Source organism: Balearica regulorum, chromosome 14 (genome assembly GCF_011004875.1).
Source record: "Balearica regulorum gibbericeps isolate bBalReg1 chromosome 14, bBalReg1.pri, whole genome shotgun sequence".
Lineage (NCBI taxonomy): Eukaryota > Metazoa > Chordata > Aves > Gruiformes > Gruidae > Balearica > Balearica regulorum.
The window spans coordinates 5,707,772-5,731,770 of record NC_046197.1 but is presented as its reverse complement, the minus strand read 5'-3'; the positions used below and the strand labels follow the sequence as shown (position 1 = coordinate 5,731,770).

At 37.6% G+C, this 23,999-nt stretch overlaps 1 protein-coding gene across 8 annotated transcripts in view; it reads left to right on the top strand.

Moving 5' to 3' along the window:
• Nucleotides 1-23,999, top strand: part of TENM2 (teneurin transmembrane protein 2) — a 619,020-nt gene that overhangs the window by 238,537 nt on the left and 356,484 nt on the right. The window contains exon 1 of one of the 8 annotated variants that reach the window (XM_075766471.1): nucleotides 9,691-9,890. The exons of 6 other annotated variants lie outside the window; for them this stretch is intronic. In XM_075766471.1, the coding sequence (XP_075622586.1) occupies nucleotides 9,845-9,890 (46 nt within the window). In that variant the 5' untranslated portion in view covers nucleotides 9,691-9,844. Of the gene's footprint in view, nucleotides 1-9,690; nucleotides 9,891-23,999 lie in introns of those variants that run through there. One more of the 8 variants, XM_075766469.1, reaches the window with a different exon arrangement.

Genomic DNA, 23,999 nt, shown 5'->3' with positions numbered 1-23,999 from the left:
CCCGGTGTCGTCGCGGTGGAGTCGCCGCTCTGGGCGGGTGAATGCGGGGGGGCCGGGCCATCGCGCTGCTGGGGGGGGAGCGGAGGGCGGTGGCGCTCCGGCCGGGCGGTGGCCGAGACCGGCAGCTCCTGCCTCAGTGAGGGTTGGGGAGCCAGGCGGTTGTGTGCCTAAGTCCGAGTTAAAAAGAACAACCACCGTACCCACACCCCTCCAAAAAACCTCAAACAAAAAAACCCACCCCACAACCAAAGCACAACTCAGGATTTCTTTATTTCTTCTCTTTTTTATCCTTCCTTTTCTCCCTGTTTAACGAGATACTGAATTCAGCCGACTGGCAAAGCGCCCAGGGCCGGGGCAGGAGGGGCGGTGGGGCTGCCGGGGGCTTCCCGGGACGGCCGGTCGCGGCTGGGGCTGGTGGGAAGAGTGCGTGGGCTTTGGTCTCTCTTGCCCGAGCACCTTTATCCGGAGAGACTCCGTCTTAAAAGAGTTTCAGTGTTCCCGCGAGCGCTGTGTTAGAGCTGAACGTAGCTGGAGTGAAACCTCCGGCCTCCCAGCCCTCTCTGTAGATGCCAGCTGTGCAGCTGTGTTGAACTTAAATTGCGTTGTGACGGTTTGGGGGGCGAAGCATTGTGTCTGTAGCTGAATAGCTGGAGCGCTAGCACCCTCCTTACTCGCTGTTTTGGTAAATATCGGGCGTCATAACAACGCCTGTGAGTGCATTATGGACGTGGTGATTAACGCAGCTCTGGTCTGGGAGGCTCAGTCGCTCCGTTAGCCTTATCCGTAGCGGTAAGTCACGCCGCTCCGTCTCGGCGAGAAGAGGCCGCTCAGTGTGACACAGCGGGTTGCTGCGGTGCCCGCCCGCCCCCGGAGCTGCTCTGGGGGGGTGAGGCAAGGCGGTGCTGTTCCCCGGCCGGGGCGGCCGTTGGGCGCGCGGGCGGTGGTTGGGCGCGAGCAGCCTCCTGCCGGGCGGCACCTGCGGCGCGGGGCGGGGGCCGCTCGTTCCCCTCCGGGGCTGGTATCGGCCCCTCGCCCCGCTGCCGGCAGGGCCCGGCGCCGCCCGCTCCCCCAGCGCCTGTGGAGCTACCGGAGCGTGGCACCGCGCCCCGCAAGCGCGGGGTTTGATTGACTTCAGCACCGCACGTAGGAGAAACGCGTGTGTGCGTTTAGCGTCAGGTGGCTTATCCTGGACTAACGTTTTCTTCCTGCTACCTTTATGGTAAACGTTTATTGTGTCTTGTGAGCTTTAAACATCAGCAGATGTTGAAAGTGCTTCAGTAATACCCTTTCGTTGCTCTTAAAGGACTTTTTGACAGGCATAAGGAAATGCTTCCGTTCTGGTGAATACCAGAAAAGGTATTGGAACTACTTAGGCCTTGAATCGGACATTGCCTATGGTGATAGAATGGGTTTGGGTAATTCTTATCAAACTGCGAAGCGGTTTTTTAAGTGAATTTCACAGTACTATGTGTTTCTTCACACTTTTTTTCTTCTTTGTCATGAACGTGTATCGGTTGATATCAATTAATGCTCTGTGAATTTGGCTAACAGAAAATCTGTTAAGAGTTGAGACAAAAACTAAGTGATACAATAGAGATAAGCAGGGCAACGGAATGTTTAAAACATCTTTTATGACTTACGCATTGCATGGCTACAGTCATAGCCTTTATAGTAAAAAAAAAAAAAATCATAATAGCACAATATTACTTTATTATAGTTACTTTGAAACCTTAATCAGCAGAAAACCTATCATGAATAAGGAGTAAGGTTATATAAAATTCCATCAGGGATATAAACTTTTTCCCATTGAGGTTCAATAAGCACAGTTTTAATAGACAAAAAATGGGGTATTTGGGGGGTAAAAAAAGCTTAAAAAATTCTAGTAATTCTTTATTTTTTTAATACATTGATACCTCTTCCTGATCTCTTCAACAGTAGTTTTTTAAGTATTCTTACAAACCAGCTCTATGTTCCCTTCATAGTTAGGGGTACTGAGTCACAGGGAGGGGAAGTGTATTTTTAAAAAGCCCTAAAAACCAGAAACCAGGAGGTTCAGGGAAAGAGGGCATGGAGGTTATTGAACAATTTGAGCATTTCTAAGTTAGTCTCTGGTGGTTTTTTTCCCCGATTGGACTCCTGAAATGCCATGCTTTTGGTGTTGTACATTAAGATGAGCACTTCCCAGGAAATGTGTGTGGTGATTCCATCATGTTGTGTAGCATAGTTCATATCTGTTCCTGGTGGCTTCCAGAGGTTTTTTCTAGGTATTCAGCATCTGAAATTGTACCATTTTATTCCAGATTTCACAAGTAAGAATCAGATTATCGTAAAGGAGAGGTGGCTGATAAGTTTTGAATTGCTTCTGTGATTGTCACAGGAGAGAGACTGTCAAAAAATGACAATGGCTGTAATAAATTGGTTGGCTGAAAAATATTAAAAAATAGTTAACACTTTTTTTTTTTTTTTTTTTAGTAACTACTCTTTTCACTTTGTCAGAAACTGTTTACTGGAAAGCTTTTGCTCTAATGTCTCTGACTTCATAAAGTTGAAGAACATTTCAAGTAACAGCCACGTAGTTCACCAGTGCTTTCAGTCAGCTGAAATGACACAGTCTCAATTGAGTTTCCGTGGAGTCAAGATCTGTATATTCTAAAGAAAAAAAGATACAGGAAAAAAAAATGTTATTGTTAAATTTTGTTTATTATGGATATTTTTAAGAGAATGAACATACCTAAAATGCCCCATCTTGCTATTTGTAATGCGATCCGGTTGCATTTCAGAACTGTGCAACAGTTGTCTTAAAATGAAAACTAAAATGTGCATTTAAATATTTTCTGTTTTAATAATTTCTAATGTAACGTCATCTTTGCTTTTTATAGAACTTTTAATATACATGCTTTTTTGAAAATTTCTGTCACTTTTTAACAATTTACTTAAAATACTATGTCTTAAAGTTCTCAAGAGTCAATCATGTCAAGTTCTTGCTGTTCTCAACGTTTTAATCAGTACTTTACATTTACCAATTTTTTTTTTAGTCTTTTGCTTTGCTATGCCTTCTCTGTTAGTGGTGTGACAGGGATAAAGACAGGAGCAGCTGTTCTGGTTCATACCAAAGGTTCATCATAACCAATATCCTATGTCTGATGAGAGCTGATGGTGTGCCAAGAAACATGTTTTAAGGGTGCTTTTATATGCCATGTCAAGCCAAATTGGTGGAATTTTACTCTCTATTCTGAACCACAACAGACGGATAGTAAACCAGACTTTCTTGAAACTACCCACCCTTTTTCTTATCTACTCATTTGCTTGAGTCATACTATAGATACAGCATGAAACTGTTTAATAAAAAACCCTCTTGACTCATGTTGTAAGTAGGACTCCGCACATATGCAGGCAGCACGTAGGTATTGTTTTTATGTACTGTTGTTATGGCGTTGCTTGTATAGTAGTCTTGCCAGTGTTTCTTACACAGAATCATAGACTGGTATGAGTTGGAAGGGACCTTAAAGATCATCTAGTTCCAACCCCCTGCTATGGGCACGTCATCACTACTGTGGTAACTGTTGGTGTAAAGTTAACTGTTCGTCATGGGTTGGTTTTAAATGTGCAGAAATGGAAGTCTTTGTAATTCTCTAGGGGTCTTTCAGCTGATGTAGTAGACTGAGGGCTTTTCAGTTTTGTTTCATAAGTGGCATTTTAGGTGTTCTATTATAGTATATGACAATTCCCCTTGATCATTACATGAAACAATTTAAAGCATCTAATGAATTGTCAGGCGTTACTAGTCGTAAGACCTAATACTGTAAGACCTTTGCACTATAAATGTGAAAATTGCAGTTTTGGTGCAAGAATTGTGGATCAGGACATGAGTAAACAGGAGCAAGTGTTAAAAAGTAAGACCTTTGTCCTTGTTTTCCATTTTCTCTACTGTGCCCTGTATTAGAGATGGAGAGCCATTTTTCTGTTTTCATCTTGGAACTGTTGTCTTTAATAACTTTCCCCTTTCTCCACTTAAGGAGGCCTTCCCCATTTAGAAGAGTTTTAGGCATCCTTGGCACATGGCACAGGTCAAGCTCAGCTCCAGGCAAGTCACCAGGTCTTTGGACCCTGGCATAACAACAAATAATTTAAGGAGGTTACTGGATTTGGTTCTGTGCTTCCACATTATCAAGGAAATACGCTTGTGCAGAGATCAGCTCAGAAATAAGCATGTTTTGCCTCGGTTCTTAGGGAATGCTAGCAGTAGCCTTTTAATTTATTGGCATCCTTTATCTTTTTGGCATCTGTATCATAGGTGTAGCAAAGCAATGTATGTAGCATCTGGAATTGAATTCACTGCAGAGATAGTCTCTGAATAGAAGCCAGCCTGAATATAGGTCAAGTTAGTGCACAGGAAACCAACACATCTTCAAAGCTGTGGCTCAGAGAAGTACTGAATGCTCAAGGGTATACTTAAGGCATGAATGTTGCATATTAATTCAGAGGACTGGGCAGTAAAACTAGGCTTTATTCAGTTTTTAAGTGTGTTGCCCCGTACTCTAAAATAAATTGAACACTCTGTGAAGCTATGTACTCTATTGACTCAGTGTAGATTTGTACTTCATGTAGAGAACTTAAATTATCTAGTAGTGAAGAAAGTCCTTTAAAAGCCACACAGCTCTCTCCTGGAAGTTGCCTTTGTCTCTGCAAGCAGAACATATCCATACAGTGTGAAGGAGCTCTCAGCCCATGTTAGGAAGAAATCATGGCAGGCAAACCTGTGCATCCTAGGTAAGTTATTCTTTCAATCCCTAATGTTAATTGAGGCACAGGAGGTTCACATGAACTGGCTGCCAGTTAGGCACAGATGAAGGTAATCCGTTTACTGCTGTTTTTAAAAGTTCAAATCACCTGTGGGGGATACTTCAGGAATTGTTTGACGGACAGATGACAGTCTTAAAAGGCCTTAGCTTGTGTGATTCAGAGCTATAGTTGGAGCAAAAATTCTAAACAGAAATGTACCAAGCAGACAGTAGTACAAGTTGGTGCCACAGAAATCTGAATTTTGAAATATCTTTTTAATGCATAGTCCTCTATGGTTTTACAAGTAAATATAGTGGGGGGAGGGAGGAATTACATGTCCTTTGAAATTAGTATTCCCAAAGAACGAGGAACATACTGATTATCTCCTATTTTAGTTCTTCTGTTAAGCAAAATGTACAAGAGTACTGATTTCCATTCATTCATGAAATGACTGATTTCATAATATATTAATGCTTATTTTATGAAATAGAGAAAACTAAAAATTATATAAACAAATAACAACTTAGGTATTAGTTATTATCACTTACAGAGTTGACAATGATAAGAATCAAAGATTATTTTCAGTAGCCGTTAAGAAATCTGTATGACTCAGAGCCAAACAACAAGCTGCTTCTACTGAAGAAGCTTCTGCTGGTGTTTTCTCTTTGTTTCCTTTGCATGACGCTTGGCTCTTTCTTCTGTCGTGTAACACCAGCAGTCATGGATAAATTTGTTCAACCATGCATAGAGTGAGTAAAGCTGTAGTGTTTGGACCAAATGGAGGTCATAAACAATTTTAATTTATAATGCTGCTATGACATGTATTCAGTTATGCTCAAAAAGCAGTATTTAAGTGGTTTTATAATTCATACCAGCAACAGCATCACATGTTTTTCTTCACCCTGCCAGGATGTTACATGTCACGCTTGTGCAAGATCTTGTGCCTCTCACCAGAAAAATGATGTCTGATCGTGATAGTTCTTTTACCACACTAATGTCATTTCTTGTTGTAAATTGGACTCTGGGAACTTAAATATAGGCAATATAAGACACAAGGGATTTTCTTGTATGCTCTGCCTCTGTTCTAGCCCTTGTGCCACTCAGTTGTATTTCCTCTGAGCAGTGAACAGATTGCAGTCTAGGGAATGGTGGTTGAGGAGGGATGAAGGGCCTCACAGTGCCGTTCTACTTTTACAGTGGTTATGGTGTAAAAGATCCAAAGGTATTATTGAAACAAGATGGGTGCGGAAAGAGGTGGTATATTTTATTAAACCAGCTGATACGACTGAAAGCCAAAAAATACAGATGCTTTTAGACACGGTCTTTGGGTCTGAAACAGAAGAAACAAAAACAAAAGGTTGGAAAAATTAGTTCTGTGTTCATGCCATCCAACTAGATAATTGGCAAAGAAAAATTTTGCTAGATGTAAAATGCAGAAAGATATTGGTAAGAGAAAGTGGTCATTAGCTCTTTTGCATAGCCGGAGGGTTTCATTTAGCTCCGAAGGATACGTAATCAATGAGTGTTTGTGACCAGTGGTCCCTTTAATAGGTGTGAGTACTTTTGTAGTCTTCTGCCACTTTATTTCCCCATCATTTGCTGTCATGATACTCCATGTTCTAGATAACAATGTTGATGCATTTTCCCAGCAGGGGGTTGTGGAGAGGGGGATTCAGCATCACTGAAACAACGCAATGTGTTGAATGTTCTTCATTGTTGTGTCACTATGCAAGTTTGAAGTCACAGAGTATGCATTTGCATGCAGGCTAGTGAAATCCTAGACCTCAAACAAACAGAAGAATGATCCAGACTTCTAGTAGAATAGAGAAATAAGGGACCAAGAGGGTTTCTGTGATTAAACTTGACTTGCTTCCCCAGGTAAGACTGAGGGAAAGTTCTGATTAGTTGTTTTCTCTGTAATGGTGAAAGTATAAAAAATGGGCTGGAAATCAGTTAGTTATATCTCTGCACAAAATGACATTATGAATACATTTCATTGTGTGTTTATTTTGTAACGTTCTATGGTGTGGTGCCTGTATGCTGCTGGAGTTCTGCTTGAGGAAGCTGAAGTGAAAGCACATTTAACAGCAGTAAAATACAATTTTTGCATTCATGTTAGTCAAAGACCTAGCCTGTCTTATGGAAAGGTGGCCGATTTATAGAAAAACTTACTTCCACAGGAGAATAACTTGCTTTGCTCGCTGGAGCTGTCAGGACTCCAGCAGTTCAGTGTCCAAACATTTTTAGTTCAAATGCAAGGTCAGTTCTTGTCGAAAAGAATTTATTTAGTATAGTATGTAAGCTTATGCTTAGTTTTAGCCCCACAATCTTGTATCTTTCATGAAAACAAACAAACTCCATGCATGTTTTCAAGTGTTTTGTTGACCTGGGATGTAAATACAGGGGTTTGATTGCATTGTGAATTTGTAGATAAGCCTGTGAGAATGAATAAATACTTCTAGAAGTATGTATATATGTGTTTGCATTTTTGAAAATTGTTGTCATGAATACAATCTAGTACATTGTACGATATGTGGAAACTGCTTATCAAGACTTACATGAGAAAAGGAATTTACCAATAAGGGTGAGAAAATACAAAGTAAATTGGGCAATAGACAGGAAAGATCTCTTCCCTGATTGTTACTGTTCCTCATTTTAAGTGTGAGCAGGCATGTGCCTGTGAACACATGGTTCTCTCTCTTTCCTTGTCCCCCCGAATCTTCAGGTGGTATGTATTTCCTTCATGTCTGGAAGAGAAAACAGGAGGTTTTTCAAGCAGCTACACTGCTTCGATTAGATTCCTTACACCAACAGAGCAAGGAGAAATACTTGATGTAAACCATCACACAAAATGCTCCTTTGCTAGGTCAGGCTAATGCTGTATTGATACACGTACAGAGAGGGGTTTGAAAGCCCAGTGTTCTCATGAATACTTTTCTCCTTATGGTAAATTTTACTCTAAGCCCATGTGATGAAGGTTGCTCAAGAAGATTAGTGAGAAGCTAATTTTAATGAAACCATATTTATGTAAGTGTATTGCCAATCCCCAGGGGACAAAAAATAAGAGGTGAAACACTGAAGCAATCACAAGTTTAGCAATAAGTGTGGGCTTTGGGACAGTTTGCAAGCTTAAAGAGTTGTTTTTCAAATTTTACTTTACAAATATGAAAACTGGATTCCATCTGCCCAGAGCTTAATATAACGGTTTATAGTGAGATTCTGGAGTTTAACATTTGTAGAGAAACATCAATTCTTGTAAAATTTGTGGTACAATGATATGTAGATAGTCAGTGTTGAAATTGGCCACTGATTCCCTGATAATCATTCATGAACTTATCTTTATAACCTCCTCTCTGGAATTGGGAAATCCTGACAAAAGAGGATACAGAGTTGTTTTAAACTAGCAAGGTACCTTAAGACACAGCTGTCTGAACGTAGCACTATGTGACTTGCATAAGTGAGCACAGGAGTATGCTATACAGTTGAGATCCAGATTTCTAGAATCTCATGTCACTGACATGGTCCTTCCTTCTCCCTGTTAGAGCTGAGACGCTAAGATCCAAGGGGAGGCCCAAATAGGATGCTGCAACAGAGAAAATGTATGTTCTTTTTCAGGTTTGTTTATATTTCTGCTGCCCTCTTAACCTCACATCTCCGTGTAATAGCCAAGGCTGATTGTGGACATGTGTTGGCTCTGCAGACCAGTAGTATGCCTTTTGGCCAGTTGGGTAAAAGCCTATTTGCCTTTACCTTAAAAAAGTAAAAGGTATAAACGAAGCAAGTTACAGAAGCTGTCCTAGTCTTCAAAATGGTATATGTAGTTAGAAAAAAAAACACCAACCAACCAAAAACCCCAACAACCTCACCCCCCCCACACACCACCTCCATCTGACAAGAAAATGAACTCTACTTGTATGAGGACTTAGTGTGTGGACCTTTTCTAAATGAGTAGGTATTCATCATTAAATCTGAAATTTTAAATTTATTTTTTAGCTTGTAATCACTTTTTAAAAAATTTCAAATCTGCTGATATTACTGATGGATTCCTTTAAAAAATGTTCCGTTTGGGTCACGTTATTTCTTCTCCCACTACTTAGTGCAACTTCCTATAGAAATAACAAGATAAATAGAAGAAAGTGTCTGTAATACCTCTTTTTTAAAAAAAAACAAACAACCCACAGATTTATCAATGCTAATATGTTTTGTTGCTATGAAAACTCGGTTATCAACATTAAACATTTGTTCAGTCATTTGTTTATCAGTGGCAGTTTGTTAGTAGTTATAAGTAGAATTCCATCTGCCAGTTAAACTATATTGTAAATTGCTGTAGAAATTAGCAGCTCCTGGTTTTTGGGGGTGGGGGGAGGCGTCTTTCCTAATGAATATATGAACTTAATTGCACAGAAATGCATCTCTAGAAGGTGGTTGAGGGGAATCTCAGGTATACTGCACACAAGTATGCCAATCAGGCGAAAACAGGCACACATTGTGATTATCTCAGTTTTCAAACCTGGAAGAGACAAGAATGTGTTGCTAAATGAGAGAGGCAGTATGTCATGCTCACTGAGATAAAAACAGAAGCTGCCAGACACTTTGGCTTTATTTTGTGAATTCTTTGCTTCAAAACTCTCCTACCTTTTCTTCATGCTTATTTTCCCTCACATTCTCATTCTTTCTCTTTCTCTCATTGCTGTCTCGATCTCTCTTTTATTGTTCTCTCCCTCTTTTCCCGTCTTTGATGCACATACGTTGTCACATTTCATTGACTCTCCCCTCTTCTCTGTTCTTACACTTACGCCTAGTGGTGCTTTAGCCAGAGCTTGCAGCCTCTCAGGCGAGTTTTAGTCATGTGTGAAGCTCAGTTTGATCGAGCGCTCCTTTTCTGCCTTTTCACTCTTGCAAAAGATTAAAAGGTGGCGTCACATCGCTCCCCTGCTCTTTCCCGCAGGAGGGACTTAAAAGGGACAACAAAAACTAATCACTTTCAATAAGCGTTTTCTTACAAAAAAGGGACTTAGCTGTGCAATTTGAGGCTGGTGGTGAGGATTGGGAAGGCTAGAGGATGCTTCATACTGCTAACAAGGGAAGGAAGCCTTCAACTGAGGCAGGTAAGAAGTGCCTGAATCCGAATGTTTTATGGAGTGGCTTGGTCAGGGCGGTAGATTTTCAGCGTTTTGTAACTGAGGCAAGCAACTGCAGCAAGAGGCAGCATCGGTGTTGTATCAGATTCCTTTTGTTTAAGATGTAAAGTATGTGCTATAAATTGAATTAGAAATGGGTTTGTGAGGATGCTGTATTCACACTAAATGATTGTTTTTTTCCCCCCTTTTCTCTGTGTATCAAAATAAATCAGGGAACCAGCTTTTGTGAAAGCTGGACTTTGCTTAAGGTTAAATTCAGTGCTTAAATCTCGGTATAAGAAAAGCTTTTGAGTCTTACAACCCTTGAGGAGCTTGGCGTTCTGCAATTTGGTTGCAACAGCTGAACTAAAAATTAATTGTACTTATTTACTATTTATTTAGCAAGGTAAAATCTAGCATTGAGTTTAGGTCTATGTGAATATGGTTTGTTTGCCTGGCATTTCATCAGATGAATAGCTATATACCCTTTTAGGCATACTGTAAAACCTATTTCGTGTTTATGTTTTGTAAATTGAGATTAAGTAGCATCCTGAATGAAATACGTGACTAAAACTCATAAACTGCATCTGTGTTTAGTAAAGCAATCACCAAATTAGAATAATGGATTTATGTCAGTTGTCAAATGGAGTTAACTCTGGAAGTGCTGTCCACAAGTGCACTTGGATTACAATAAAGGGCTTTCTGTTTAACAGTTCTTGAGAGGAGCTAATTTATCAGGCAAAGCCTATGAACTCGAGTCTCGTGATGATATAAAATTATATAGCTTAAAGTGCGTGTGGTTTTGGGAAACATGCCCTTTTATTCTCTATAAAAATATATTGAGGCTCTATAGGGAATCCAAAGGCAAAAATAATTACTTTTAAAATGTTACATGCCAATAAGTGCTTTTTATTCACAACTGGAATATTTAGCTATTGGGACTTCTGTTTTTGGTCTTCGCTGGCTTAGGTGCCTTTTTTCCTCTCCCTACATTTCTGCGCTTACATTTTACAGTTGCTCTCTGTATGAGCAAACTAAGACTCTAAATAGAAGGAAGGGATTCTGAGCAGCAGTGTTCTGAATTTCATTGTCATACTGAAAAGTGAACAAGCCATCAAGGATAGTTAGACCATTATTAGGGATTTAAAGGAAAGCAAATAGTATTGCAGTGATCAGAGTTATTTGTAAAAGTAGAGTACTAATTAACCGGCTCTGAAAGCAGAGCTATGAAAAGATAACTTTATAAGCTGTCACAGAGTAAACATTGTTTGATAGGTAGATTTTAGCGTTGCAGACCTACAAATGAGCACGCTGCCGATAGAAATTAATATGTTTACCTGAGAACTTTTGTCTTTATGCAAGTTTACCCTAATGACTCAATCCTGCATGCAGGCATACGAATGCGCAATGCTGTGTACCTTGCAAAATTCAGTGGCGGTGCTCTCTGTGTACGTTTGCAGTAGCTGATTTTACAAGATAGGCAGTGACAAGCCACCACAGAGCTGAATGGGATCAAGCCCCCGGGGAAGCCTAGTCTCCCATCAGTGTAGAGGGACTTCAGCGTTACTACTTTATCATCAGTGGTAGTTAATCAGACATATTCATCCTCATTATAAGGACAGATTTCCCCCCCCCCCGAGGACTTGAAATCAGACAAAAGAACTTGTAAAGTAAATGTTTCACTGATTTGTAGTGGACATTTTTACTTTTTAACTCTAGTTTTGCTGAACTTGTTATTGGTTATTATTTGTCATTGGAATTGCCATTGCACCTCTCTTTCACCTTTCAAAATGTTTCTATACGTTCTTCCAAGCTCTTTTTATGCTTCAGATCTGTTTAAGCACATGTTGGATCAAAATGAGATTAAGTGTAACTTCTCTGACAAAAATGGAAGTCCTGGATGTAACGTGGTATTTTAAATGAAATGATATTTTGTGACTTAAATAAAGTATGTCTAAGCGTAGAAGGTAGATGACTTTTGATATGAATTAATCATAAAGAATTTGGTCTTTATGACATGGCAGAAAACGAGAGGGTTGAAGACAAGATAACTTGATCTGTTTGAGCCCAGAATGCAGGATCTGAATTGCAGATGCTTTCTCTCTCCTTTTGGCATTTGCTAACTCTGTCCTACTAGATGTTAAATGGGTGATTAATATAAATAGCAGCATTTTACTGATGTTCCAGTAGATGTTGCTGGAGAGCAAAGTAAAGATTACTTCATAGAAGAAAAGAAATGCAGTGAGATTACAAAAGCCAAAGAAAAATCTCAAGGCAAATGGTTATACAGACTGTTGGTAGTTTAATAATATGAGATAAATTATTTTTTACATAATTATCCTAGGTTCTATTCAATCTGAAAATCTGAAGAGGTACAACATATGCTGAAACGAGGCACATGTAGAGACAACTGTCTTTTTTTAAGGTTTTTAGTTTTTACTTGCCACTTAACATTTTATGACTAGTATTTATATTGTTTCATATACATGTTTTCTCAGAGGAAGGCCTGAAAGAATATCCCTAAAAGATAGTTTTGTTTTTAAATACATTCACAAAATACAAATGTTTAATTATAAATTAAGAAATTAAATGCATGCAACCTCAAAATTGGAATTCCAGTGCAGTGAAGTTGCTTTCCTTTGAGAACAGTAAGAGCTTACCAGATCGACACATAACTAAAAGCAAAAACCCGCCCTCTTTCTTGATTTGTACAATATTTTTTTATTTGTACATTATTTTTTTTTTAGGTATGAACGTGAGTTACCATCTTCTTATGTGCTTAAATTCTGAGATGAATCCTATGAGTCTAGATCTATAAATTGTAGAGTAATGGCAAATGTGTGGATAGAAAACTGTGATGTCCTATGCTAAAACTACTCTTTTATTAATTAATATCTGATCAAATGATAAAGCAGTCCCAAAGGAGTGGAGGATTCTAGTATACAGGCGCTAACTGATGCAATTTCAGGCAACCGCTGACCTCCGTCTGTGGGAATATTTATTTTTGGAGATGATCATCAACCATAACTGATTTCAAATTCAAAACAGTAATGTGTGTTGTGTTGTTTTTTCAATTCTAGCTTTTCATGTAAAGTAGGATAAATATGCTAAACTTAGGCTAGTCATAATAAAAATGTGATCTCTCTGCATTCAGCTGATTTGTATCTATTTGTACCTTAAATAAAAAAGGAAAAACAAGAATTAGTTGAAGACCTGTTAGAGAAGAGATTTCAGTTCTTAGAATTAAAATGACTGTTTCACTGAATTTTATAATGCATAGCAGCATGCCTTTATTTAGTTTGCTACTTACTGTGTAAGAAAATTTCAGCTTCTACTTATAGTTGGGAAAAAATGTAGATAGAAAAGTGCGTGGCAGATCTCTACAGTCATCTCCCATGTCATTTGTGTTGTAGATTATTTATTGTAGCTTGGTTTTAGTATTTTTACGGGGTTTTTGCAGATGTGTGTGCCAAAATTTCTTTAATCTGACAAGCTTTGGGTTGATGTTTTTTTCCCCATACAGATTTGCTGTTGCCAGTAGGGGTTTTCCTTAATGTTCTGCTTCTTTAATTTATTGTTGAATTTGTGCAGGCATACAACTGTGTACATACTAAGGTAATTCCTTAACCTTCAGAAAACTGTTTGCATACTTTATATGCGGAAGGAGTGAAATCTTCCATGAGTATGGTTTAGGAAACGTCAATTCTATATATATTTATTGAATAGTCATCTGTAGTTTTTTGTGGTTTTTTTGCTCAAACGTAGAAGTTCCTAGGACTTTAGAGACAATTAGTGATTGATATTGAACATTGTGCATCTCAGCTGGGCATGGCCAAAAGTTCATGAACACTTTTACATTTTTACAGTTCTATGTCATTCAGAAAAATAAGCCTGATTGTTATCAGTGAGAGAATATTACCAGAATTATGTTCTTGTACCTTCCCTACTTCAGTTTACTTTCAGACTTGTCAGTTCAATGAAATGGTACGTAATTTAGTTTAAAAGATCGTAATATGTCATCAGTTTCTAAAGAGAATTCCCTGTTGAAAACATTGGCAAATTCAGTTTAAAGGCTTATGACACAATGTAGCCCTAAGGAATAAACTTTTATCTTTGTATTTCTCAGTTTTCAAAGTCATGAAGAGAAAAGCAAGCATACTTGTATAGTGGAGTTCCATTTATGAGTACGCTATGAAAAACTCAGACTAGCTGAACAGGGTAAAATAATTCTGGCCACAACTGAGTCAAGTGCCACATTTCTCTGTAGCAGTACTATTATATTTCTAGGTTTGTCTATGGATGCTTAATGTATGTATAAGCACACAAATCTGAATCTATGTATTTTAATTTAAGCCCATTTCAAATTTAAAAATACATACCCAGTCTCACATTGTTGGAGAATACAGGAGGAATGGATGTCTAGAACTTTGCAGTAAGTTATTGAAATATAAAGCTGTGATGTGTACATAGGAAAATGTACTGCAAATAATAGTAATTTAATGACTTATTTGGGAAGCTTGTTTCAAATTCATTTATATACTTTGCTCCATCACTGTGATAGTGTCGTAAAATTTGATATAAGGTGAATAAAAATAATTTAAAAAATAGAAATAGGATTTGGCAATGAAATTATCTTAAGGATGTTACTTCTAAAGGGAAAGAAATGGATGTATATATTTTTCTCATTTATGCTGAAGTAACTCCCAAGTAACTTGTAGTTGTGGATGTAAGTTCTCTTTTAGCTGTATTGTGTAAAATATATTTAGCTAACACAGTTCTTACTCTATGCATGGAATTTTTGAAAGATACAGAGTTCAGTTGCTATCTATAGCTTACATTGATTCAATAAAATTCAACTTGTAGCTCATAGCTGATTCCAAATCAAATAAAATTTGTATTCTGTTATCATGTGCAATATGTAACCACGTAAAATGTTGCATTAAAAAGCTTTATCCCTCCACCCTCCAAAGTTTTTTTTTTTAAAAAAAAAAAAAAAGCTGAAAAGCTTTTTAGCTAGAGCTTTTCAAAGTAGGACTTTTTTTCAGATCATTCTCGTACATGAGATTCCATAGCATAAAGTCATATGGAAGTATCTTATGAGTGGTCCTTTTCTATAAAACGTTAGCAGTATTAGAAAACCCCTTGTAGATTTTGTGGGCATTTTGATATGAAACCCAATACAAAATATTTTCTGTTGGGAAATGTGCCTTTAAACTTTCACATCTTAATTTTGTTTATATTTGTGGTAATGCTTTTTGTTATACTTGACCACGCCGTATTACCAAGCAATGGCTCGTAACAATGTCAGTTATGCTAACATTGTTATGGAGGGACATAGTCTTTTCTGCTCCCCTCTTTATTATTGGATTAATGTCTATTTTGAATAGGTTTTAGTTGACAAATTCAACTCCTTCAGTCCTTTCTGTTTGGTCTAAATGTCAAACCCAACACAGGCTTTTGTACAGTTTTTTTTCCCTGGCAGCAAAATGGAGACAAGGAAGCTGCTGCGAGATGTTATCATTTGTGTGGGGGGAAAGAGGTGTCAATTCTGTGTTGAGAGAGGCTTGTCTTCTCTCCCTACATGCACTAATGTCTATTTTTCAATAGCTAGGAGCTTCTAGTTTTGTAGCGCTCTCCCCAGCAGGTATTCATGCTTCCATGAAACCTAGATTATCTCAATATTTATACTGAAATTCATACTTGTGGTTTAATTCTGTACATAACAGATAAAGAAGGTTATGGCATGTTTGGGTTGGAAGGACAGAGAGGGGAAAGGAAAAAAGATAGCAAGAGATTCTTCATGTCTAGAAAACACATGAAAGAAAATGTTTCTAAGAACAATTTGTGATTAGATTAAAAACTGTAACATCAAATACTGCATGCAGATTTCTCTAAAGTCAGTCTTGTGATATTGCTCTAGTATGTGTACATGCACATAAATAATGTATATGTGCTATACATATATACATACAGTCTCTAGAGGTCAGTAGAATGTAAGGAATGGGCAGATGTTCAGTTTTCTAATATGAGACTTCAAGGTGCAGCGTATCAGTTGTTGCTTCCTAGAAAAGATGAATATGTTTCTAATGAAATTTGGAAGTGAAGTAATTAATCAGAGTTAACAAAGAGCTGAATGAAATAGAATCATGTCTGTCTTGTTACAGAAATGAGTGTAAATTATTTGTTTTGGGCAAATTCCTGATAAATGCTCATTTACGTTCTAAAAAACTTGACAGAAATCCAAACCATGATTATTGTATTATAGTTCATTATATTGCATCTCCTTACTACCTTTTTGGAGAGGATTTTTTAGAATGACTGAAATAAAAATTAAAATGGTCTTTTGAGACAGTGTGTGTCAAATGCTAAGCAAATCAGGACTACAGTGCAGGCAACACATTTTCTTTTCATGTTTACCCAGTTAGGCTTGGCCAGCCTTAACAAATTAATTGTTTTATCCTCGTTCACTGCCTTCTAAAATGAAATCTCCTGAATGAACTGATCATTTATATTTGAAGGTTGCTATTTTCTTTGTAAAATTTGTTTTGATAGTTTCTTATTACAAGCTGCAAGTTTAGGGGTTTTTTAATATTCCATGACTTGATTTTGTTTTGGTTTGTTTTCTGGGAAACTAAGCAGATGTAGAGCTTTTATCTCTGAAGGAGTTGATTCGAATTCTAATTTATGCTGCAAGTGAAAAGGAGTTTTGTGTTTCTAGTGGTGTTTTACAGCTCTAACATCAAAATTTAAAACAACTGTAAATCTGTGCTATAGAGTAGTTGAGAAAAGTAGGAAAGGGTGTTATAGATGAAGTTAGATGAGTTAACACTGATATTGTCCTTTCAAGGAGGGTGTGCGGGGTTTTTAATTTATCCTTTATTTGATTCACAATTATTGTGGTTTGGGTGCAAAATTTTGAACTACATACAGAAAAAGTCAACTTAGACTGTTCTGAACGATAAAAGTATGTGAGCTAGCTGAATGAAAAAGTAGATGTTTTAATAGGTTTACTGATTCTGGAACATATGTGAGTACCTATGTTTATGTCTCCATCCTTTTTGGAGGAGAATGATAAACTGGTTCATTACGTTATGGAACTGATTTTTTTTTTTAGTCAATATCAAACCAAAAAGATACTGGAATCTAAGTCCACTGTAGTGACCACAGAAATACTAAGCTTTATTAATCTGATGGCATTCTGCTAGCAACAATTCAGTTCTGTGTTGATTCAGAGAGGTGATTCCATGATGGCACCTGCTGGGCCTGTTTGGTTTCAGTACTGTCTAGATTGTGGGGGTTTCTTTCTTTGTTTTTACTAACAACATATTTTTCCTCATGTTTGTAAGAAACATCTGAAAAGAAAACAAAACACTTCTAAAACTTACTCACACTCGCCAAGCGTTAATTCACCAACCATCGATCAAATGTTTTTCAGCTTTAGTCCAAAAAGAAAACACAATAGTTCTTAAAAGTGGAACTGGGTAGTATGTATCCTTAGCACACAAATTATTGTTCAATTTGATAAAGATTGTGCTGCAACGTAAGTCCTTTTAAGGCTTGCTTGCATGGGAAAAATGCACTAATGTAGCTTTAGCACTGTCTTTACACCACTATGATTACGTATGGCTTTTAGTATCTTTGGAGATGCTTGCAGTTGCTGCCTGACCACACCACCTGAGCTTGAGAAAAGGTCTGATTCTAGAGTCAGGCTATGTTACAGTGACATATGTGTTGTTGTATAAGCAATGTACTTAGGCTGTTCGAGTTCTCCATATATACAGGTCCTTAGAAATTACTGGTTTGTATGCTCTCTCTTTTCCTCTTCAAAGAGGCTATTCATGTGGCATTTGGTATCTTCTGTTCATGTTGTACTTATGTTTTATATTGTAAAATATTGACAGGACAATTCCTATCCTAGAGTTAGCTAGGTCACCAATTCCCTTTTTACTTGGCTTCTAGTTATTTCTGTTAGTTTGCCTGGAAGCTATGCTTCAAAAATCTCTATGATGTCCCTAGGTACTCTGGAACGCATCTTTCAAAATAGCGTATGGAACTTTTTTTAGTAGGGAGCTAAACAACAGAGTTAACTGTTGCAGGAATCATTCTGGCTTTCTTCCCCCATTGCTCTTTGAGTGTACTGAAAACTTTCTTTAAGCAAAGATGTGGAAGCAGAGCTCAAACTTCAAAGTATCTACTTTTGGAGGAGCGGGAATGCTATCAACTCTAAATTTTCATTAAATGTATGCTTTTAACATAAACTGTGGAGGTAATGAAAGATGTACTTACATCTATCATTAATATGTTCCGATAAGTAGTGAATATGCATGGTCCTTCTTGAAGTCCAGTGGCTCTCCACATAAACAGTACAGAAAAGTTTGAAGATCAGCCTGGTCCTGGTATGTGAAGTTGCAATATCTGAATATATGAAAACACAACCTCAGAAAAGAAGATTGGATAATGTGTCTGCATGAAAGAGGTCTAGGGGCAGTACCTTTGCACAGCTAAACATAACTGGTTCTGATTCCCCATTGCTTGGGTGCCTAGTGACAGACATGCTGGGATGAGATGCTGCTGAGAAGGCAGGAGACTTGTGGAAAAGTCTATGTTTTCAATCCATTGCATGGAAATATGCAGTCGATTTGGTGTTCCTATTTGTACCTCCTTACTATTTTTCAGAGAGTTGGCGAGGGTTTTTTTTTTTTTTTTTGCAAGCTGGTGTGTTCCTACTCAAAGGAAGTACCTCGCTGAAGTATGGGACAAGATGACAGTTTTAGAAAGAAAGCTAGGCTAAACTCAGTTTCCCTTGGACACTGATGGATTCAGAGAGGGACTTACTACACAATTAATATCTGGGGAACCACTGTCTTGGGGAATACCTGCTTGTTTTCTATTTTAAGCACAAAGAAACTCATATGGCCCCTCAGAATTTTATATTGTGGCCTTAAATACAGAGATATTTCATATGCTGGAATTACTGCTGAAGACCCTGATCTCACAGTTCATCTGTAACACTGAATACCAGCTGAAGTTGATATATGCAAAAGAGAAATATTACCTCTGTAAATGGATATTTGTTAAAGTTCAAAAATGTGGCAAAGTTGTCAGAGCTATTGAAAACAAATAGTGAAGAATCAGTTTCCACAGTTTGAAACGACTGCAGGCTTTTGGGTTTAGTTGTTATATGTCCATATATTTTAGTTTGCTTACTTGTTGTTGTGTTTATGTGATTATGAGCTCTCAGGCACTAAATGATTATACTATATATAACAGCAGTGGTCCATATTTTTAGATACAGTGGCTCTTGTCTACTTCACTGAGAAATGTATGAATGTTTGTGGGGGCAAAACTGAGTCTCAGAATTATTACTTCTAAAAAGTGCATCTATTTTCATTGGGGTCTTTTTTTTTCCTCATCAGAAATGTAAACAAAAGAATAGTGGAAGGAGGGGGTTTAGTCCCAGCAGTGCTTATGGTGGGTATCTAAGTGAGGCATATTTTTTGTTTCAGGAATATAAGGAGTAGATTGGATCTTCTGTGGACTGTTCTTTATGTTTCCAGTCAGTTACACAAGAGAATGGGGAGTAGCTGGATACTGCAAAAATATAGAACATCTTATCTATCTTAAAAGGACCTAAGAAACTATGAGCACATTCATTTTTCAAAAAAAAAATAAAATGGTGTTTTTAAAGACTAGTTAAGTGGGCAGAGTAAATAAGTATTTTACACCCTACACTTCAAGGCATGCTATTGGGGAATGATGGATGCTTTTGAAACTACAGCCTCGTAGACAATCTATTTATAGGTAATCATAATATTAATAAATTGTGTGATTATCTATGATTGGGAAGAACTTGATTTCATGACTCAATTGGTCTCTTATAGTTCTGTGTTCGCTGTTTTATTTCTTTGTGACATGAGGTCTATGCTTAGAAAACAGGACAAAAGTACTTGCCTTCTAAAACAAACACCATAGAACTCTGAGAGAATTATGTGCAAACTTGAGTAACTATGACATTTGGATGTACAGAAATCTGAAATGACAGTAATAACTGGTATCACTGTAAAATTACAAATTATTTCAATTTAAGTGGCTTCATTTTTCTACACACATTTTAAAGTCTGTCACCATGAGCTGCTGACTTCATCTCAAATGCATTCTGCAGTCTTGACAGTTGTTGTGGATTTGTTAATACTAAATGAGTAATTGTTGGCTTTGAAGAGGGATCCAGCATCTTCAGCAAGAGCTTATTAAACTATAAAATATGGATTGCCTTTACCCTAATGGCCTCTGAATCCTATTACCATCCCATTAGAGAGTGTGGGATTTTAGTAATTCTGTTGTTGTTTCCAGTGGGCAGCAAGTACAATGGGGAAGGGCAGGGGTTAATGCAATTCATCTTCTGTAATAGTGTAACAGTGAGTCCTTTATCATTCAATGGGAGTCTTTTCCTTAATGCAGGGAGAGTGGCTTCAACCAGAACTACCCCCACTCCCCCCGAAAAACCCACCAAAAACCCCTTGAGATGTTCTTCGTTACCTCCACTTTGTAAACAGAATAGAAATAAGTTGATAAATAAGCAAGTGCCAAGTAGGCTGCAGTCTACGAGGGTTTTCAATTGCTATTATTATGCCAAGAGGTACACTGAAATACCTCTTCAGTCAAGATCATTATATTTTTAATTATTTAATTGCATTGATACCATAATACTCAGATTGGTTTCCAAAAACATTGAAAGCACCTTATTCCTTTCCTCATAAATGTACATCTTGAAGACTCTAGACCAGTGTAAAGCAAACAAGACGAAAACAAATGGTGTAAGTGGTAACAGTGAAACTTTTGTACATGGAATGATAGTCGCTTATTTTGATCTGCATCGACTATGTCCAGTGACAGTATGTCTTACTAAAGGAAAGATTTCTTAAAAGGTCACAGTGGAAAGGAATGTGAAGCATTAATAATTACTAGATGGAGATAGAAAAAGTCACGTACAGAGGTTCTGTCTGCCTTCAGTAGTGAATGAGGCCAGTATGTAACTTTTTCAGCACCTGGTATGATTTTTTTAAGTGTTTCATGGAGATTTATTTGACAGCTAAATTCCAAATGCTAGAGGCAACTTGCTTCTGATTTCAGAACAGGATCAAAAAGAGGAAGATTTCACACAGATATTGCAAGATAAGTTGAGAGGGAATTGTCAGTGTAACTTTTCTGATAAACAATGTCTGATATACTGATGTGCATACCATATTGAATTGGGATTAGTTTGATTCATGAAATGCTTCTAGCTAATACTTTTCTTTTTAAAGACAAAAGGGATTATTATTCAAGGCAGTTACTTTCCAATTATTTATTTATTTCCTTAAAAAATCAGAAAACATGTAAGGATTGGAGTCTTCATAACTGATTTTTCTTTGTTTCCTTCAATGTTTTTGTTTGGTTTTACCATAGTGTTGCCTATAAATACAATGGTTTGCTTTGTTATGAATAGCCGGGATCTTGCGTGCAAGTAGTAAGACGGTCTAGAGAAAGATCTGATGGAAAAGAAATGGACTATTTTTTTAAAGCTCCATCAGTAATACTCATGTGAATAGCTTTTTACATCCTACCTGTATTTATTTATGTCTCCTGCATGTTTGATAACAGAACCCAAGAAAGAAAGAGAGAGAGATCTTTACAGAAGCACTTGAGGTTGAGTGCTCTATAAATATTAATTAATTTATCTTTGCAGTATTCCCTCGGTTAAGTTTGTGGGGCCTTGCAGTTATTACACGTGTGCTTGCTCACATGTGGACAGGCACTTAGATATGTTTTCTGTCACTGGTAATACTGGGTCTTGGAGAAAAGGAATTGGGTAGCTCCTTGTCTTTCTGCATTCATTACTTCCCAGAATGGAATATCACAATTGCTCATCCTTCCTGTGAATTCTGGAAAGAGAAAGCCTGAATTCATATGCTGTAAGACTTGCATCTAGATAATCTGCTGACTTAAAATATAAAATCAGGAACCAGTAACCCAGTTTCTTTGTTGTGGAATAGATACGTTGTCTTCTCTTTTACAAGTAGTAGGAAATTTAAATGCCTTACAGTATGGGTTTGACAACAGAAGCTGCAGAGGGACTGTTTACAAGGGCATGGAGTGATAGGACAAGGGGTAATGGGTTTAAGCTGAAGGAGGGGAGATTTAGATTAGATATTAGGAAGAAATTCTTCCCTGTGAGGGTGGTGAGGCACTGGCACAGGTTGCCCAGAGAAGCTGTGGAGGCCCCATCCCTGGCAGTGTTCAAGGCCAGGTTGGATGGGGCTTTGGGCAGCCTGGGCTAGTGGAGGGTGTCCCTGTCAATGGCTGGAGGGTCTTTTAAGGTCCCTTCCAACCCAAACCAGTCTGTGATTCTATGTTATACAAGTAGGTCAGTGTTATAGCTGGAACCAAATCAACTGATTTGTCAGCAAACTATTTTCCCTGCTGAAACCACCCTCTTCTTGATTTATATTGGGTAGAGTCCGTATGTCTCAGCGGGTCAAAGTCTAGTTGTGTTAAGTGCTGAACAAATATGTGTGCAGGTATGATCCATGCATTATTGAGTTAATAATCTAATTACAACCTACTTACATAAAGATGTAGTATCTGAATATTTTAAGGGTTTTCTTCTTGCTTATGAGCAATTTGAAATAAGAGGCTACTAACAGAAATGTGCTTACTTTAGAAAATGACCTTGTTCTACTAAATCTTACAATGCATCTTTGTATCATCTAGTAGGACCTAGATGATAATGATAGAATGAGGGAGTATATATTACACTTCTTTATTTGAATTTTGTATTAATTTCAGAATTTTTCTACATCCTTTCAGAACATACTTGGTAAAACAAAAATTCACTAAGTACCAGTACTGGCACAGTTCCTAATTAATTTGTATACTGTCAAGTATATAAAAGATGGAGGTTAATAAACAAGATTTGGCAACACCTGTATTGCCAAAAAAAAAAAAAAAATCATTTTAGTCACAGAATTGTAACAAAGGGCAACGTTATAGGACTTTAGCTCACATTTTTGTGTGAAACATGATGACTATCACAAGAACAAGGAGGGTTTGATTCTGCATTGTGCAGATGCAAAGTATAGTGCATGCACAAGAGAATAAGTGGAATGAAATGTGACTGAAGACTAAATTTTTTTCAGGGATGTAATGACCAGCAAATACATGAATTATGTAACTGCTGTTATCTTTGGACCCTTTAGCCTTACTCCATTTGGTTAATGCTATTTTGTGTATCTAACAGTGTGGTTTGGCCACTAGTCTGCTGGCACATCACAAGTGAGCATAACACAGTTTGATTACCTCCTATGATACACCCAAGTTTTAATTTGAAACTTATTTATGTGTTTTGTAGTGCTACAGCTTGTTAGGAATATAGTTAGTGGAAGGCTTGTTTTGCAGGAGGCTTATTACAACTTTTTTGTTGCAAAGCCACACTACTATATTTCTGTTTATATGCTTCTAAACTGCTGGTTTAAATGTACTATAAATCCATGCCAGCACTTTCCGGTTTATGTTGTTTGGGTTTTTTTGTTTTTTTCAAATGTGAGTTTTAATTTCATTTAAATACATTGTGATTAAACTGATTTTTTTTAAAAAAAGCTTTAAAACAATTACATTTTCTCAGTTTGCTTTTTGCATTGGAAAGCTGACCTTGTACATTAAGCACTAACATTAATCTGCCATCAAGATCATATTGTTTAAACATTTGACATATGCCAGAGAGGTGGAGGGGGAAACAACAAGCAAATAAAATGTTTGTGCCAAAGAGCTGCATTTTACATTGACAAACAACATTGGTCTCTTAGCCCAAATGTAATTATAAGAAAGCTGAACCTAATAATGCATGCACTGCTTTCATTTTAATCTGTAAAACAAAAATGCAATGCTTAGGGGAAATGCTCAGGGAAGGTGGAAGTAGCTAAACATCGAGGTAAGGAATTGCATAGTCATGAATGAAATCATTCTCATGCAGGTTTAGTGGCCAGTTGTTAAACCCTGGGCAAATAACTTAGGAGAAAGGTTGCGTTTTAGTTTCTCTGATGTAGTAAAATAGTGTATCTG